This window comes from Dermacentor andersoni, chromosome 5 (assembly GCF_023375885.2).
Source record: "Dermacentor andersoni chromosome 5, qqDerAnde1_hic_scaffold, whole genome shotgun sequence".
In the NCBI taxonomy this organism is placed as follows: Eukaryota; Metazoa; Arthropoda; class Arachnida; order Ixodida; family Ixodidae; genus Dermacentor; species Dermacentor andersoni.
Genome location: NC_092818.1, coordinates 60,745,215 through 60,761,712, shown reverse-complemented (window position 1 = coordinate 60,761,712; position 16,498 = coordinate 60,745,215). Strand labels below are relative to the sequence as shown.

Here is a 16,498-nt window from a genome sequence, read left to right as displayed (position 1 = left end):
GTTCTGACGCTTGCGAGTAGTTTTTTTCTTCTGGGATTTAGAAAGTGTTAATTTAATTGTGGGGTTTTTGTGCCAGAACCACGATCTGGTTATGAAGCGCGCCGTAGTGGGGGACTCGGGATTAATTTTGACCGCCTGAGGTCCTTTAACGTGCACTAAATCTTGAGTATACGAGTTTTTTTTTTTCTTTCTTTTTTGCATTTCGCCCTCTTCGAAATGCCGCCCGGATCGAACCCGCGACCACGAGCTCAACAGCGCTGCGCCGCATATGGCGCCGTGTATTAATTAATTCAAACAAATGAGAAGTTGAAACTGTCATGGAGTGCTCATGTAACCCTAGAAAGCACAGGGAGACTTAATGTTCAGCCTGTAGTAAGCATTTGTGGTAGAGCGAGTTTTGCAGTTGTGGATAGTTCGGCAAATCAATTGTCGATTCGTCGCTTACTATGAGAAACTGAGGACGACCCAGCGGTTTTTTTTTTTTTTTCTTAAAGGCGTGAACGACCGAACGTGAAGACGAAGAGACGATTACATGATTGTGTACGTGCGAAAACAATGAAGTCCACACTTGGCGCTCACTGCAGCACTAATTAAGTTTTAACTGAAGTAATATTTCTTTGTTCGTAGCAAACGTAATCTCCGCGCCCAGAAGTACAGGTGAACAAGTTCTTTTTTTTTTCTTTCTAGTTTTCCTCGACGTCATTTAACGAGTTTCCACTGGTTAACTCGTTTCCGAAAGAGCACCTTATCACTGGAAACTAATTTAGAGTGTCTGTGCTCGGTGTCCCCTTAAACTCGTTGCCTTTGGCACGCGCCATTTTTTTTTTTTCGTATGCCGAACCGGTGCAGCTGCCCTGTTCGCAAACTATCTGTGAGCGTATCTCGCGAGACCCGCCGGTGCTGTTTTAGACAAAGTTTCACTTCTTCCGAAACCGGTTTCACACGTGCGGTCCCCGTGCCGACTGAACGGTGTCGTCTTCGTCGGTGGACCTTTCGATGCCGCTTCCTGTTTATATAGATAGGCGACATCCGATGCGAGCTAATTCGTCGTCGAGCCGCCTCAAGGGCGTGTAATCCACTGTACGCGTCTATAGAAGTGGTGGGCCACTGGCACGAGTCGGTCTTGAATGTATTTTGTCGCTTCATTAATTCGTCTTAGATATGTAGAAGAAAAAGAAAATACAAGGTGGGCATCTTCAGAGCCGTCTTTTCCGAATACATTACTCGGGTATGAGTGAAAAAACGAAGAAAGAAAGAAAAAAGCAATAAGAAAACATAAACAAGCATACAATTACACAAAACACTTTTATTTGCTGTTGCGTCTTTTTAGTCTTTCGTTTCTTAGAAAAAAGAAAACTATTAACTGAACGTACAGTTACCCAATTCCTGACCCATCCCCTATTGTGGGTACGTGCCACGTTTTGAAGGAACAACAACAAGCGCTACACCGATGTACGTAGATTTAACTGTTCCAAGTTTGCCATCCTTGGGTCCGTCGACTTTGGGCACCGACGGGAGGCTTTGCGCTGCCGTTCAAGATTTTCTTGTTGGGTCAGTGAGACATAATCTCTAAATTCAGTTACATTTTTCTTTCCGCCAAATTGACCTTGAATTGTTTACTTTGATTTCTTTTTTCATTTAATTATACGTTTCTATAATATCGCTCTCTCTCCAATCTATCTCTTTTTATTCCAATCTACGTATTCTAAAATATTGTTCTCCTCATTTATTATTTCATTGTGAACTACCCGGTCCTTCGCCAGTCCTCCAGAGTGGGTGTGTGCCACTAGATCTAAAGATCTACGTCTGCTTCTAAAGTCACAAGTACACAGCAACAAGTACACAGATTATGTACTCGTGCGTATATATACATACAGCGCAAATTGTGTGCTTGAAATAGTGTTCTCAGAATGTACTTGAACCGCAACAGTGTTCAGCGATAACTGAGAGGGTGCATGCAGCCGCCACTAATAGCAAATAATACTAATTAATAACAACAATAATTGGTGGGGTTTTACACGAAAGAAAAAATAAAGCTGGCGACACCTTATAATATATGTGCTGTGCGCATTAGCCTTGACCTTCAGTGTTCTTTAAAGTGCACCTCGTAATGCTCCGTGCGCTATCTTCTTTGCTTCCCGCTCCCACTGAAACGCGGCAGATGGGAATCGGACCCGCTACCTCGTGTCCAGCAGTGGATGGAGCGCGGTAACCACTGGATACTTTGTGGCTGGTAAACAAATAGGAAGCTTGGCTGCGAGACAGGGAAAGCATATCGCGTAGGAACTGCGTTGCGTGTGGCCCGATCCTCTGGAACACGCGACACCGATCTGGAACGGCTACTTTCCGCAGCTGCCGACAGGTGGCGACACAAGTTTATGCTATGGCGTTGCCTTCGCAGCAGCTGTAGCTTCCACATATAGACGAAAGCAACTTCGCATCCCCCCTGAAAATCAGGCAGGTAACTGTACCAAGTGTAACATCGAATGATCCGTACCATAAAATGTGATCTTTCTGAAAAATTTCAGAACGGATCAGCCGCAAGCGCAAAAAAAAAAAAAAAGATGTTTTACCGATTTTAGGAGCAACACGCAAGTCGTGCTTCTCGAATGAGGCGATGATCAGTCTCGCCGCAAGCCACGCTACAATTAATGCAAAGAATACGGGGCATTAGGTATCGCGAGAACAAGCTGTGGACGACAGAATACGGACTATGAGAGGACGCGTTTGTTAAACATTGTATATATGAGAAGCCAACAAACACTGACACCAAGTACAACATAGGGGAAATTACTTGCGCTTAATAAATGAAATAAAGAAACGATGAAATAATGGAAATTAAAGTGGTTGAAAAAACAACTTGCTGCAGTTGGGAACCGAACCCAGAACCTTCGCTTAGCTTCGGGTTCGGTTCCCAACTGCAGCAAGTTGTTTTTTCATCGACTTTAATTTCCATTATTTCATCGTTTCTTTATTTCATTTATTAAGCGCAAGTAATTTCCCCTATGTTGTCCTTGGTATCAGTGTTTGTTGGCTTCTTGCGATATGACTAATAAAGATCGGGCCCTTCGGTTAACCCCCTCCTCTTTCTTCTCGTTTAAACATTGTATGTAGCATAGGGCAAGAATCTGTATTTTTTCAGTCCTTTACTCATATTATACAATAATATTACGTTTATTAGATGAATATATGTTGTACGCTATATGCTCATTTGGGCAATCGTCGTTTTGTAAAATCTAATCGTTATATTGCAAAAAGTAATGAAATGACTGCATTAAAAATTTTACATATGTTTGTTTACGTGTTGTAATATATGTGAAACGTACTGGAACTTGTAGCACAGAAGTACAAGCGAACAGTGTTTGTTTATGTTTAAGTGTGATAAGTATATAGTACACTGACAATTACATTTATGAACGTATGTGAAAAGTAAATGCCCCTAAACACGCTGGCTGGTTGTTAACAGGAGCGGCAACCTCGTTCAGGCTCGAATGCAACAGAACAATTCAATAAAAATTTACTGCGCATCGCGCACGCTGTGCGAATAGATGTTACATGCGAAGCAGTTTACAGGTTAGCTGGATATCCAGCATCGTTGGGGTAGAGTTACTGTATATGCTACCTTTGGTAGCATATACAGTAATGAGAACAAAGAAAAACTGCGCTAAAAAGGACAAGCGTACCGGTACTGGTTCTTTCTCTGTCTTTCTCTTTGTTCTCATAATGTCATACCAACTAGCCCCTCACCGTACGCTTCTAGATATACAGTAACTTTAGTTCGGGGTTCCGCAAAGCGCCACCTTCTGGGCAAACGCGTTTGAGCAGGTCGAGCAGGTGTGTGTGTGTGTGTGTGTGTGTGTGTGTGTTGCGACAGCAGCAAGACGACGGCGGTGACTACGATGGTACGACGGTAATGGCGTTTAAACTATGTATGTCCGTTCGACGCGAGCTTGCGACATGCCGATTATTGGGTTCTACATTGGAGTACTGGACGGGCGTAAGTGAAACGTGAATTGTGACGTCACCTGGGGCAAAGTGTCAACTAAGCGAAAGGGAAAAAAATTATCATCCACCCGACTGTATATAGCACGAAGCTATAAAAGGAAACCCATACGGAGTTTTCCAGAATGGAAGTTCTCAAAAAAAAAAAAAAAAAGAAAAGAAGAAGACAGACGTCAAGGCCATTCGTATATCGGCAAAGAAGCGTTAAAACCATTTTGACCTGGGCCGATCACGAAGGCTGTACAATGTCGCACAGCTTCTACGCGGCGTTAGCTGCTGCGAGATAAGAACTGTGGAATATGGGCCGATCCCGAAGGCTGTGCATGTCTAACACGGCGTGTACCAAAGCGCTAGCGCTCTGCCCCGGAGGATTTAGAATACGGGTCTAGAGCTTGGGGCGCGCCAGCAAGAGAGCGCTTTGTGTTCGCGGTCTGTCCCATCCGGGAAGGTGCTTTAGAATAGCGTTTCCGGCTTGCGTTATCTTCACGCGATTGCAGCGCTATACCTGCACGCGGAAACAAAATGAAAAGTTAATGCAATGCGTAATATTTTAAAGGATGAAAAGTACACCTGAGAGTTTCATATTTTCGATGAGGAGGCGTTGACACGGTTTAAATTTGTGTGCGTGTGTGTGTGTGTGTGTGTGTGTGTGTGTGTGTGTGTGTGTGTGTGTGTGTGTGTGCTTGTGTTCGTGGCGACGTTGAGACGATGCAAAGCAGGTTTGGGGCACCGACTTTATTATTATTATTATTATTTAGCTTTAGGGGCGCACGAAAGCCCAAACCCAAAGATACCGTTCGGGTTCGGTGCATGCGCTGTGGCGGGACGCTAATCGTTAGGGGCCCCTTATCTTTGGTGGCCCCTTTTCTAAAACAACCCGTTGGCGTGTAACGCACGCGCCTAATTTCGTCTCAGAGAGCCGGTTGTTTTTGGACTGCCGGGGGAACTATATGGCGAGCGATCGTGGCCCATAGTATTTGTAGAGCACCAAGCTGCTGTGCTGGAAGACAAGAGAATCGATACCACCTTCGGCAGCGCATTTCTTTGTATTAAGGAGGTCCGAAACGAGGCGAGACAGGAACGTATACCTACACCTGCCTACACACCTATACCGCGAAGGCGTCTGGGATGAGGCAAAAGAATGCTTCGCACTGAAAAGACAAAAGTTCACCGTGCAGTCGGCGCGCGGGCCTCGCCATTCCCGAAAGCGGCAATCCTCAAACCCGTCATTTTCGAGAAACCAGGCACGAAGGACAGCCACCGCGGAGTTCGCGGTCACGCATGCCACGAATCGCCACTCCTTCGGCGCTAATTACGTATCACGATCGAAGTGATCGGGCCATCTACGCGGCTGTCCGGGAAGGAAGGGTGTCGTCCCGTCGACTCCGCGCTGTTGTTATCTCAGATATCGTCTCGAGACCGATGCGTGCCGGAGGCAGAAAAGCGCCTGCTTGCGCGTGGATGGATTTTTGGCGTGTACTACCCGGGGTGGGTTCGCTCGAATAGCGACTCGCGTGCGCGCCCGCGGGATCCTCGCGCCCGTGGGCCGTCGACTCGGGAGCGTGCGCCTCTCTCCGTCCGAACGCGGCAGCGCCACGCGCCCGTTGTCCGGGTTAATTTCGCATAGTTCTGTGACGCCACGTGCCGTTCATCTCGCTCGCTCGCTTGCTCCCCGTATAGGTCGCTCATTTTCTGTCGGCCGTTGGCCGCGGCCGGTGTGTGTGCGCAGGAATGCCGAGGGTCTGTGGCCTCTTTGTGTGTCTTCCCCTCTGCGCAGACGGAACGTGTCGAAGGTGCCCTGCGCGGTTTACGCCGCCAGTAAGAGCGCAATCCCTACACCACGAAACTGCGAGGCCGAAGCGAGTGCCTCTTCGAGAGCTGGATGTTGTTATACTTCCGTTTTTCGCACAGTCCGGTAGCCCATATACAGAAATAAACTTGACAAGGGAGTTGACGTTCTGCTTTGTCGTATAACATCTTCGAATGCTTATAGCGAAAAAAATCATAATAATGAAACGCAAGGTCACACTGATGACATGTTTGTTTGGAGGAGCTCTGTTTCCTCCCTACCCTATTCTTGAATCTATCTATCTATCTATCTATCTATCTATCTATCTATCTATCTATCTATCTATCTATCTATCTATCTATCTATCTATCTATCTATCTATATCTATCTATCTATCTATCTATCTATCTATCTATCTATCTATCTGTCTGTCTGTCTGTCTGTCTGTCTGTCTGTCTGTCTGTCTGTCTGTCTGTCTGTCTCTCTGTCTGTCTGTCTCTGTCTGTCTCATTGTGAGCTCGTGCGTGCACACTGGCTTCGTAAACATGCATGCGAAACAAAGTTTGGAACAAGACAGACTGTTTCTTCAGTTCATTGTTAACTTAACTCAGTGTGGTCGCACTCGGTCTCGGTACTTGGATTTGTGAGGAATGCAAACTGCCTAGTACCTACAACGACAGTCTGTAAGCTGCGTAACAAATGCTTAGTAAATTGCTTAAACTTGAATGACGACGGTTATGCTGTCCCATTTAGGTGGAGAGAGGGGGGGTACCATCGAATACCACGTGTCACGTGACTCTCCCTCTCTCTGCGCGTGCTGTTTGCGCCTCAAACGTACAGTAAAAGTATAGTAGCACGAGCGCTCCTTTAAGTGCATACTGCAACTCGTTTGGACTACAGTGACTCGCGCGAATACCTTTTTGTTCGAGAATCGAGTGAATGACTTCCAACAGCCCGCTAATGTAGGTACTCGCATACCGTACAGAAAAAGGAAAGGGGGCATGGGCCCTCATGGCTCCCGTTTGCCTACAGGAGCCCCCCGAAGAACAAAAGTGAATCTCGAAGGATTTGCTTTTACTAACTGCGGGAGCCGGAAACACGTCATGGCCGCCATGTTTTTATACATCGCCCATTCTCCTGCGATTCCTAAACTATAGTGCAGAATGTGCCTCTGCAGCTTGCTATTGCTTTCACCACTGCAACATGACGTCTTCTACACGTCGCCATTCGTTCTACCCAGAGCAGGCTTCGTGCATAACACGTTCGTAGCACTCCCCCGCATTTGCGAGGTTGGGGTATACAGTGCAGGGTTCGTGCATCAAGTGCCGGACCGGTTCTGCACCATCACGGAACTGACACCGGTCCGGGCGAATCGGATTGCACATCGAGGGTGTGTTCCGCTTGCGTCTCCCGTCAACGCCGAGTCGCGCTGGCATACAGCCGCCGCCAGACTTAACCGGAACAATGAAGACACATCTCTAGCGGCTTTATTAACAAACGCGGGCTGTAACGAGCAAACATAGAATGCCTTGGAAAGAAGGTGCATTAATTAGCTAGCACACTCATGGTACGCCAACCAGAAATCAGCAATGTACCTCTGAAGCAGAAGCAAGGAACGTGCGTGGTGCGTGTTCTGGTCAATCATACGTGACAGAGGCTGTACGCGTACGCAGTTGGTCACCGCGCACGCGGACGAGTTCAGTAAGGCGCTGGATGACAATCTCGAAAACAGCTCGGAAGAGGCACGGACGAGTGTGCAGACGACGGAAGTGCCCCTGCCTGCACCGGCGCCTTGCCGAAGGCCACCATCGCATCGTCCGCGACAGCGTGGCGGCGCGCGCGTTCATGCCGAATGCGTGCGAGCGTGCAGCGGCAGCAGCAGCGGGCGCTGGCGTTTACAAGTCAATGTGTGCCACGTGCGCAGAGGCCTCGCCGGCGCAGGTCGGCGAGGAGGCGCGCGGTCCCGCTCTCCCTCCTCCTGCCCCGAGGTGGCCATATTTACCGAAGGAATTCTAATCACTGGGAGTGGATGCCGAGCTGCAGGCCTGGGCATCGTTGGAGGCACTATTATGGTAATTGCAGATTCCTGGGGCAGCGCATCGCTCTCCCCAGGGCGCCGAGAGGGCGGTCGTGCCTCGCTAGGGGCCTCCGACCGACCGCCGATGCTCTCTTCTCGCAGCCGCCTCGTGCTGCCGCCGCCGCCGCTGCGGTAATGACGGCGCGCGCATCTCGCCGGTATCGCGTGGACTCTCCTCCGAGATGGGCCCGCGAGATGGGGGAGAGGGGGGGAGGCGAGCGGCCCCGCGGGCGGACCGTGCCGATCATGCCCTCAGCCATTGCATCGTGGCAGCCGTTCATCTGGCTCGCGCTCGCTTTTCAAAAAAAGCGCGCTCTCTTCCGCTTTTCTTGCCGCAGCCTCCTCCCCCCCTCCCCCTTGTGACGCATCTTCTTCACGACCGCGGCGACAGCGTGCGTGCCGAGGCCGGTGTGCTGTCACTTTTGACCCCCCCGTTGCCGCCCCGCACCAATGCGGGGGACCCTCGGTCCGCCCGCTGATGCGCACGACAGGTCTGCCCTGCAGGGTGCGACGGCCGCGCGCCGCGTCCGTTGCAAAACGAGCGACACGCGCCTGGACTCGCGAGCGCGGTCAGGGCCGCGGTCACTCGGGCAAGCATCACGTGGTCTTTGCGAAAGCTTTCGAGAGCTCCGCGCTTCCGACTGTCGTCGACGGCAGCATTATTGTCGCCGAAAAATGCATTAGCTCTGCCCTATAACACCTCTATCCGCGGGAATTATGGCGATCCTGATGGAGACGGAATTCAAGTACGAAATTACTCGTGTATACCTGCAGGGATAATGCACGGCGCAGAACGCGAGGCAATGAAAATTAGGCTGCAGAGCCCGCGGCCCCCCATGCACTAATCCGTATCTTATAGAGCCTATAGCGTGACAACGCAGAACCCTTCCAGTCAATGCACACTAAACATATATTGAGGTTACGTGACTGATATACTGCGACGCCGTTGTGCGCGTAGCGTTCGTATAGTCCCGCTTGTTGAGTTCGTAACACCGGAGAGGAGTCCAGTAGAAGATATAGAGCCCTTTATCGCTCTAATGTTGTCTCACGACGTAGAGCACATTGAGCAGACGCAGTCTTTATTTGACCTACAGTTGCTTGACCAGAACCTGGATGGCGAAAATTCAGTCGCCTTGCCACAAGTGAAGGGAACGCTTTCTGCAAATCCTGGCCGTCCGGCGTGCCCGCGACCGGGCCGGTGGGCTAGACCTGCCGGTCCCGACGTGGGACTAGCCGGGTGCGCGACGAGTTCGCGTCCTCGCCGGACCTGCAATAAAGTTTACTCACTCACTCACTCACTCACTCACTCACTCACTCACTCACTCACTCACTCACTCACTCACTCACTCACTCACTCACTCACTCACGTGAGCCGCATGGGCGTCGCCGGGAATCGTGACTTGCGCGGGCCCGAAGGCCTTGGATTGAATGGCGCTGTACTTCCTATAACGCGTCGACTCGGTGCTGCGTCGCACCTGCAAACAACTGTCCTCGTCGTTGCGTGCGGGCGCCACTTTTTCTTCCAACAGGAAAAAACGAGCACAGCGCTATATACCAGGGGACATTAGAGAGTGTTAGCTGCTGTTAGTTACCGGTATACCGAGAGGTGTACAACAGCGCTGGTCAGTGACGCATAGCTTAACCAGAGGGCACGAAAAAAATCATACTGAAGCTACCGCGCTGACCTACCGTATTCAACTTAATTACTGGTGTAAGCGTTGGTAGCGACACAATCGTTAACCTTTTGCTGTTTCCTTCGATGAGAACGCTCACGCGACTCGAAATTTTTTTCGAACGCATTGTAGCATGGACAAAGCGTCACAAGATGTCGCTACCAGCTTTGCCGCTGCCGTCCACGGCTCCGGTAACCCGGAAATCCGGATACGGTAAGAATTTGCGGTGAAGCTAGAACTTTCTATAGTACCGTCCACGTGGTAATCTGGTACGTTTGGCGAGCGGAGACGCACTACAGAGTATAACCAAAGTGTGTGAAAGCTTCGATCCGGCGGCTATAGGAACCTCACCAGAATCCTCAGCGCTGCAGGGTCACATGACGCAGGACCAGCGCCTCTGCGAACCTCGCTCAGGGTAAATCAAGGACGAGCGTAAGAAGGAACAAACGCAGACACCCGTTGAGAATTCATGTTTTGACTATAGTTGATTGAAACTGTCGCTATAATTATAAAACGGTGCAACTTGGACGAGAGACACAACCGTCGGTTTAGCCCTGTTCCGGCGTTTTAGAATTGGTGGCAAACACGCCTCCTTATCTTTTGTTCGCGATAGGCACAATTATGAATTGCTACCAACTACATATCCCGCACACAAAGCTCGTGTAACGACTTTATCGCTTGTAACGAACTTCCGTTTCAGTCGTCGCAGTTGGGACGCGACAGAACCGCGCGATGGCTCTATACAAAATAAAGGCAACGCAAGTCGGTTGATGTTCCCGAAAATCACTGTCGTAGCCTGTGCCACATGGATTGAGCGTTTCTGACACGGGCGATCATCCAGGTGAACAGCGTAAAGAACTCCTGCGCTGGCGCTCCATCGCACACGGCCTCGTACTCAGCGTCGCAGGCTTTGGGCCCTCGTGAAGTCATGCGAGGCGAGGGCGAGCCTTTCACGAATATCGAAACGGATAATGCACGTGACATATTGCTCGCCCCTCGACCTGTCTTGCGCGGTTGATTATGCGTTCGGCTTTACCAGTCTTCGCCGATGCGCGTGGACTGTGCGCGTGCTGTAAACTGTGCGCCCACGATCGAGCGCTGCAGTGTTGATCGTTTAGCGTGCTGTTTGCCCGTGACCCATTGACAGAAGAGGTAACAGCCTTTTTTCCCTCCCCGCAGCATCGAACCTGCACGGTGTGCTGTCCACGAGGCGAAACCGTCGTGCCGCTCCTGACCATGAGGCTTGCCGCAGGATCTGCCCAGCTGCCGGCACCAGTGGCCGCCCGAAGACAACATCGAGCATTACCAAACAGGTACGAAACAGCCTATATGAGGTGCATGCTTAGGAATGGGTCGTGCACCCTCCGGCCTCCGGCTGGTTGCACATTTGCGTGCATGAAGATGCTGTACTTCGTCTTGCGAACTCTCCAGTCGTGTTCTGGTTCGTTCTGATGAAGTGGCCACTTTGGCATGTCAACTATGTGTCCAACCGAAAACGTAACGCTGCCAGTATAGGAGGGAAACCTAAGAGTATAGTGAATACGAACAGCTGCGGAATTATGTGCACTCGAGATGTGCTTGGAACTCCCGGGCTTTCTCCTAGAGACGTAATGAGTCTGACGGCATCAGCTGGGATAATGGCTCGCTAAGTGCTACAAACAATATTTACATTGCATTCTATAGTAGTGAAGGACTAAGCCTGTAGTGAGCTTTGTGAACTTTTTCTGAATGAAAAAAATTACTGTCGACGGTAATGCGAATAGCACTGTAGCGACAGACCGTATTGCCGAGATCACCCATGAGCATGGCGGCGTGAAGACTGTATGACGCCGACGCGGTGACGATGAAATGACGAAGAAGGAATGATATCGATGGGAGAACAAAGGCGGTATAACGACGACGGTATGACGACAATGAGATGCCGATTCTTAAATTATGACGACATTGTTACGACTACAGCGTGACGACGACGTGAGGACAATGACGATGGCGCGGCGACGACATTATGATCACAACCGGATGAAGAAGCTGGAGTGAGACGACAATGGCATGACGACGACGATCTGACAGCGGATACTTGATGGCGTCTGTATGACGACGATGACGTGACAACGGCGGCATGGTCACGATTTATCGACGACAGCAGGATTACGATAGAATGGCGAACAAGGAATGATGTCGATGGATCGGCGAAGGTGGTATGATGACGACGGGATCAAGGCTATGAGATGAGGTTGAGGATGGCATGATGGCAATGTTATGACGACGGCGATGGCATGACGAGAGTCCGGTGTCAAAGTGCGTTGACAACGGTGTAATGACCGAGACGGCATCACGATCGACGAAGGCACAATAACGAATGCATCACGACGCCTGTGACGACGATATCAGGGCAATTTGATGATGACGAGTTCATGTATGATGACATTTGCGCAATAACTTTATCATGAAACCTGTACGACGACGCTGACAGTGACGGCATGACAAGGACGACATAATCACGATTGAATGGCGACAGTATGATTACGTGAGAATGACGAAGGTTGACGTCGATGGAACGACGAAGGTGGTATGATGATGACGGCATGACGACGTCTGTGTGTCGACGATGGCGCGGTGACGACAGCATGACCAGAGTCGGATGACAAAGCTGGAATGACGACGATGCAACGACTACGATGGCATTACAACTTCGAACACATATATTTTGTGGCCCAAGGAATTAGACAACTTGGACCACTGGGCCGGAGTAGAAGGGATGACGACGACCGCATGACGAGTCAGATCACGAGGCTGGAATAACGACGATTGAGCAAACACGAAAGCATCACGATGGCTGTGTGACTCGGAGTGCATGACGACTCTATGACGGCGGTGGCGTGACAACGACGACGGCATGACGAGAGTTGTGACAAAGCTGGAATAACGACGATGCAACAACCATGATGGCACCACGACGGCGAGCCCGAAATATTACACAACTTGGGTCACTATAGGTGCGGGGTAGAAGGCGTGACAACGACGGCATGACGAGAGAGCAAGATCACGAAGATGGAATGACGACGATGGAACGACCATAACGGCGTCACGACCAAGAGCATATACCTAGTGACCCAAGTAAGTGGAGAACTTGTACTACTGGGTTGGAGTTGAAGGCATGACGACGAGAGTCGGATCACGAAGCTGAATTGACGACGATTGAATGATCCTGACGGCATCACGGTGGCGGTGTGACAAGGCATGCATGACGACTGTATGACGACGATGGTGTGACGATTACAGTATGACGAGAGTCGGATGACAAAGCTGAATGACGACGATGCAACGACCACGATGGCATCACGACCACGAGCCCGTACCTAGCGGCTCATACTATTAGACAACTTGGATCACTGGGTGCGGAGTGGAAGGCGTGACAACGACGGCACGACGAGGGTAAGATCACCAAGCTGTAATGACGACGCTGGAACGACCACGACGGCATCATAACCAGGAGCACATACCTAGTGGGCAAAGAAGATAACTTGGGCCACTGGGAGGGGCAAGAGGATAGATAGATAGATAGATAGATAGATAGATAGATAGATAGATAGATAGATAGATAGATAGATAGATAGATAGATAGATAGATAGATAGATAGATAGATAAGTAGGCACATAATGCTATTCGCATTAACACTGCCCGTACGGAAATACCGTGACGTAATACAGCGTGCCGGGAAGTGGCTAGGGCGCGAAATTCAAAATTAAAATAAATTATGGGGTTTTACGTACCAAAACTACTTTCTGATTATGAGGCACGCCGTAGTGGAGGATTCCGGAAATTTTGACCACCTGGTGTTCTTTAGCGTGCACCTAAATCTAAGCACACGTGTGTTTTCGCATTTCGCCCCCATCGAAATTCGGTCGCTGTGGCCGGACGAAATTCAGCAAGGAAGCGTTATCCATTTTCTCCGGTAATAACCAATAGTGCCCGCCGATTTTGGGCGCGTGTCTACATGGCTGCGAGAAAGTGAACGCAGTGTCTCACGGTGAAAAGCATAGTTTATTTAATTTAAGTGCGGGTTGCCTTAAAGCACAGAAATAAAGAAAGAACTTATTGGGACGATTGTAACTGCGCATCGTACAGGGAGTCCAGTAAGGCTGTGTAATGCTACCGCGCTGCTTTTCAGAAGGGCGATTCAAATTGATATTTCCCGCCACTGACATGGTTCGAAATCGGGCCGTCGGAAAACGACCACGCTCTCGCGCACCGGTTTGCCCTGTATATCTCACGCCTCGTTAGCATGCGGAGACGCACATTCCGGCCGGTCCAGTCATCGAGAGAATGAAAACTGACGCCTCCGATCTAAAACCCTCGCAGCCACTGGCCCAGCCGCGAGCCGTGGCGTCCAAGGCCCGGCTGTGCCCCAGCACCAGCACGCCCCGCGGCGCACCCCCGCCGGCGCCCGGCTGGGAGCGCGCGCTGAGCTCGGGCCCGCAAGCCATGCGGCCGCCGGACGCCAGCGCGCTCGAGGAGTTCGTGCTCGACGACCGCGACCTGCTGCGCCTGTGCGAGCTGCCCTCCGCCCTGCAGCAGCAGCAGCATCGGCCGCGCCGGTCCGCCGCGCAGGCCGGGGTCGGAGGCGCCTCGGCGGGTCGCCGGCCGTCGCACCTGCGCACCGTGTCGATCATCGACACGCTGAGCGCGCTGGCCCGCGGCGCCCAGGACCACCGGGACGTCGCGGCCAGGGCCGAACCGTGGCTGCCCGCCTCGGCGGCGGCGTCCCGGCGGCCGGCCCGGCGCCCGGGGGGCCAGGCTGCGCCGCCGCCGCCGCGCGACTGGTCGCGCCAGTACGCGTCGGACAGCGAGCTCAAGAGCGGCGGCGACGCCTGCTCGGTGCTCTCCCTGCGAAGCCAGCCGCCGCGGCGCGCGGCGCAGCAACCCCCGCTGTCCAGGGTGCCGCACTGGATACGCGCCATCTTCAGGGTCGCCAAGAAGGGCGACCTGGACGCCCTGGTGCGTGAAACTAGTGTAGGCCGGCTGGTCACTTTTCGCCAAAGTGCGTGTGCTGTTGCCAAAAAGTGATCGATAAGTCGCTGTTGACAGTAGGCTCACTTTCGTGTTGGGAGGCTGCACCACAGCAGCCGGAAAAGTGCCAGTTTGACTCGTGTCAGAGCAGTGGTTGAAAGAACTGCTTGGATGAGATAGTGAGGCAAGGCACAGGCAGCAACAATGTTTGCCTATCACCCTGATGATGTTCCCAGTGTCCCTTCTTTCACTTATTCGAAATCCAGAATATCACCTTCCTACACTTCTTTTCTAAGTTACACTGCCATTCCCTTATCTTTTATAGGGACCCTAAAACGATTTTAACCATATTGTACAAACATACTGAGTTGTTCGGGTAGGTCCTTCTGATCGTTAAGTGACACCTTTAAGCACTCCATGTGAAGCCTGTAATTTATTCTAAGGTTTTAAAAATGTGAATAGCTAACAATCGCAGCAGCACCAATCCCCCGAGTTTTCAGCCACCCTGTTAGGTAGGTAGATGTTACGTACACATGATGTCACTGGTACACATGATGTCACTTGGCCGAGCCGTCCAATTGGCTACCCAGGTTGCGGCATCAGTAACTTTTCCAAATTTATGATGAACAGATGTTGCTCGTAATTGTTGGAATATTGGTTAATTTGTTTCTATAAAAAAATATAAGTAATAAAGAGAACACACAACAACAATTTATCACTACACTCGAGCACTTCTGGCACACCGCAGGTGTTGTCTGCTTGTGTTACGTGTTTCACGTTGACACAAGCTTTATGGTCAGTTTTAGTCTCGAAGTTTCTTTTCGCGAGGACTGTGAATTGCCCTTGTTTCGTTGTGGGCTGCAAACCTAAAAGTTGGTGACATGTCAAGTTGCAAAGTCGTGTCCCTCTGGCGAGCGGAGTGGCTGCAGTGAATCAGGCTGTTGATATCCAATTGGCACCAGGATCTATGCATTTGCATGCGTCACTTCACGTTGGAGGATTACTGCTGCAATAAAGAGCTTTACATGTCCGGTATTCCGCTAAACGCAGGTGCAGCGTCTTTTTTTCCCAGATTGGCAGAGGCACAAATGTGAGTGGCCTGCAGGGTGCAGCCACTTGGTGGCATGGAGCTCAACAAGACAAACACAGAGCTAATGTAGCAGTAACCAACTGTATTCTACTTTGCTGCTGGTGTAAATTTTCGGCAGTAGCGCAATTGTGAATACGTTGTCTTTTTAAATGTTTAAAATGTTTTACACTTCGTTACAGGCAATGTTAGCTCTGTGTTTGGCTGGCTAAGCTCTGCACCACCAGGTGGCTGCACCGTGCAGGCCGCTCCGCCACACGGTGCTTTTGCCAAAGCCTTCTTCATTACAGTGGTAGTTGTATGGAGGGGCTTTAGCTTACGCCTCTGCCCATCCGTCGAAATGCCCAGCTCACCTGCGGTTACCGGAATACCGGACACGCTTGGTGCTGCAACAGAACGGTCTCAATTCATGCTGCTTGGATAGCTCTCACTCTAGATCAACAGCCAGTCAGCTAGCGGAGAGGCTTCGCACGCTGACTCCAAGACACTGGAAGTAGATGACACGACGCCACATCATGGCACAGAGCTTGCAAAGGTGGAGCACAGCCTCGATCGCTCACCAAATGAGTTGAGGAGAATTGAGGAGACGGCTGAGGAGAAGGATAACTTATAATCGTCCATAGTTCTCTTTATATGAGACGTTTCACTTAAATTGTGGTGTGAATGTTTAACTGTAGCTGTACCCTACACATCCGCAAAATTTGTCCAAACTGCTTCAAGGGCCTTTTAATATTATGCATGTAATTTTTTTATTCTTTGGCGTTGCTCTCAAAACAGTTCTTAACTACTTCTGTAGTTTCTTTGTAATCCTTCAAGTTTTGGCCCCGCTTGTTAGTACTGGTATAAACACTGATTGCAT

At 50.5% G+C, this 16,498-nt stretch overlaps 1 protein-coding gene across 3 annotated transcripts in view; it reads left to right on the top strand.

Annotated features, from left to right (window-relative positions):
- Nucleotides 1–16,498, top strand: part of LOC126530698 (uncharacterized) — a 129,416-nt gene that overhangs the window by 77,826 nt on the left and 35,092 nt on the right. For all 3 annotated transcript variants that reach the window (XM_050177963.2, XM_055070737.1, XM_050177964.3), the window contains 2 exons: nucleotides 10,721–10,854; nucleotides 13,905–14,540. In XM_050177963.2, coding sequence (XP_050033920.1) covers nucleotides 10,721–10,854; nucleotides 13,905–14,540 — 770 coding nt within the window. The remainder of the gene's footprint in view (nucleotides 1–10,720; nucleotides 10,855–13,904; nucleotides 14,541–16,498) is intronic.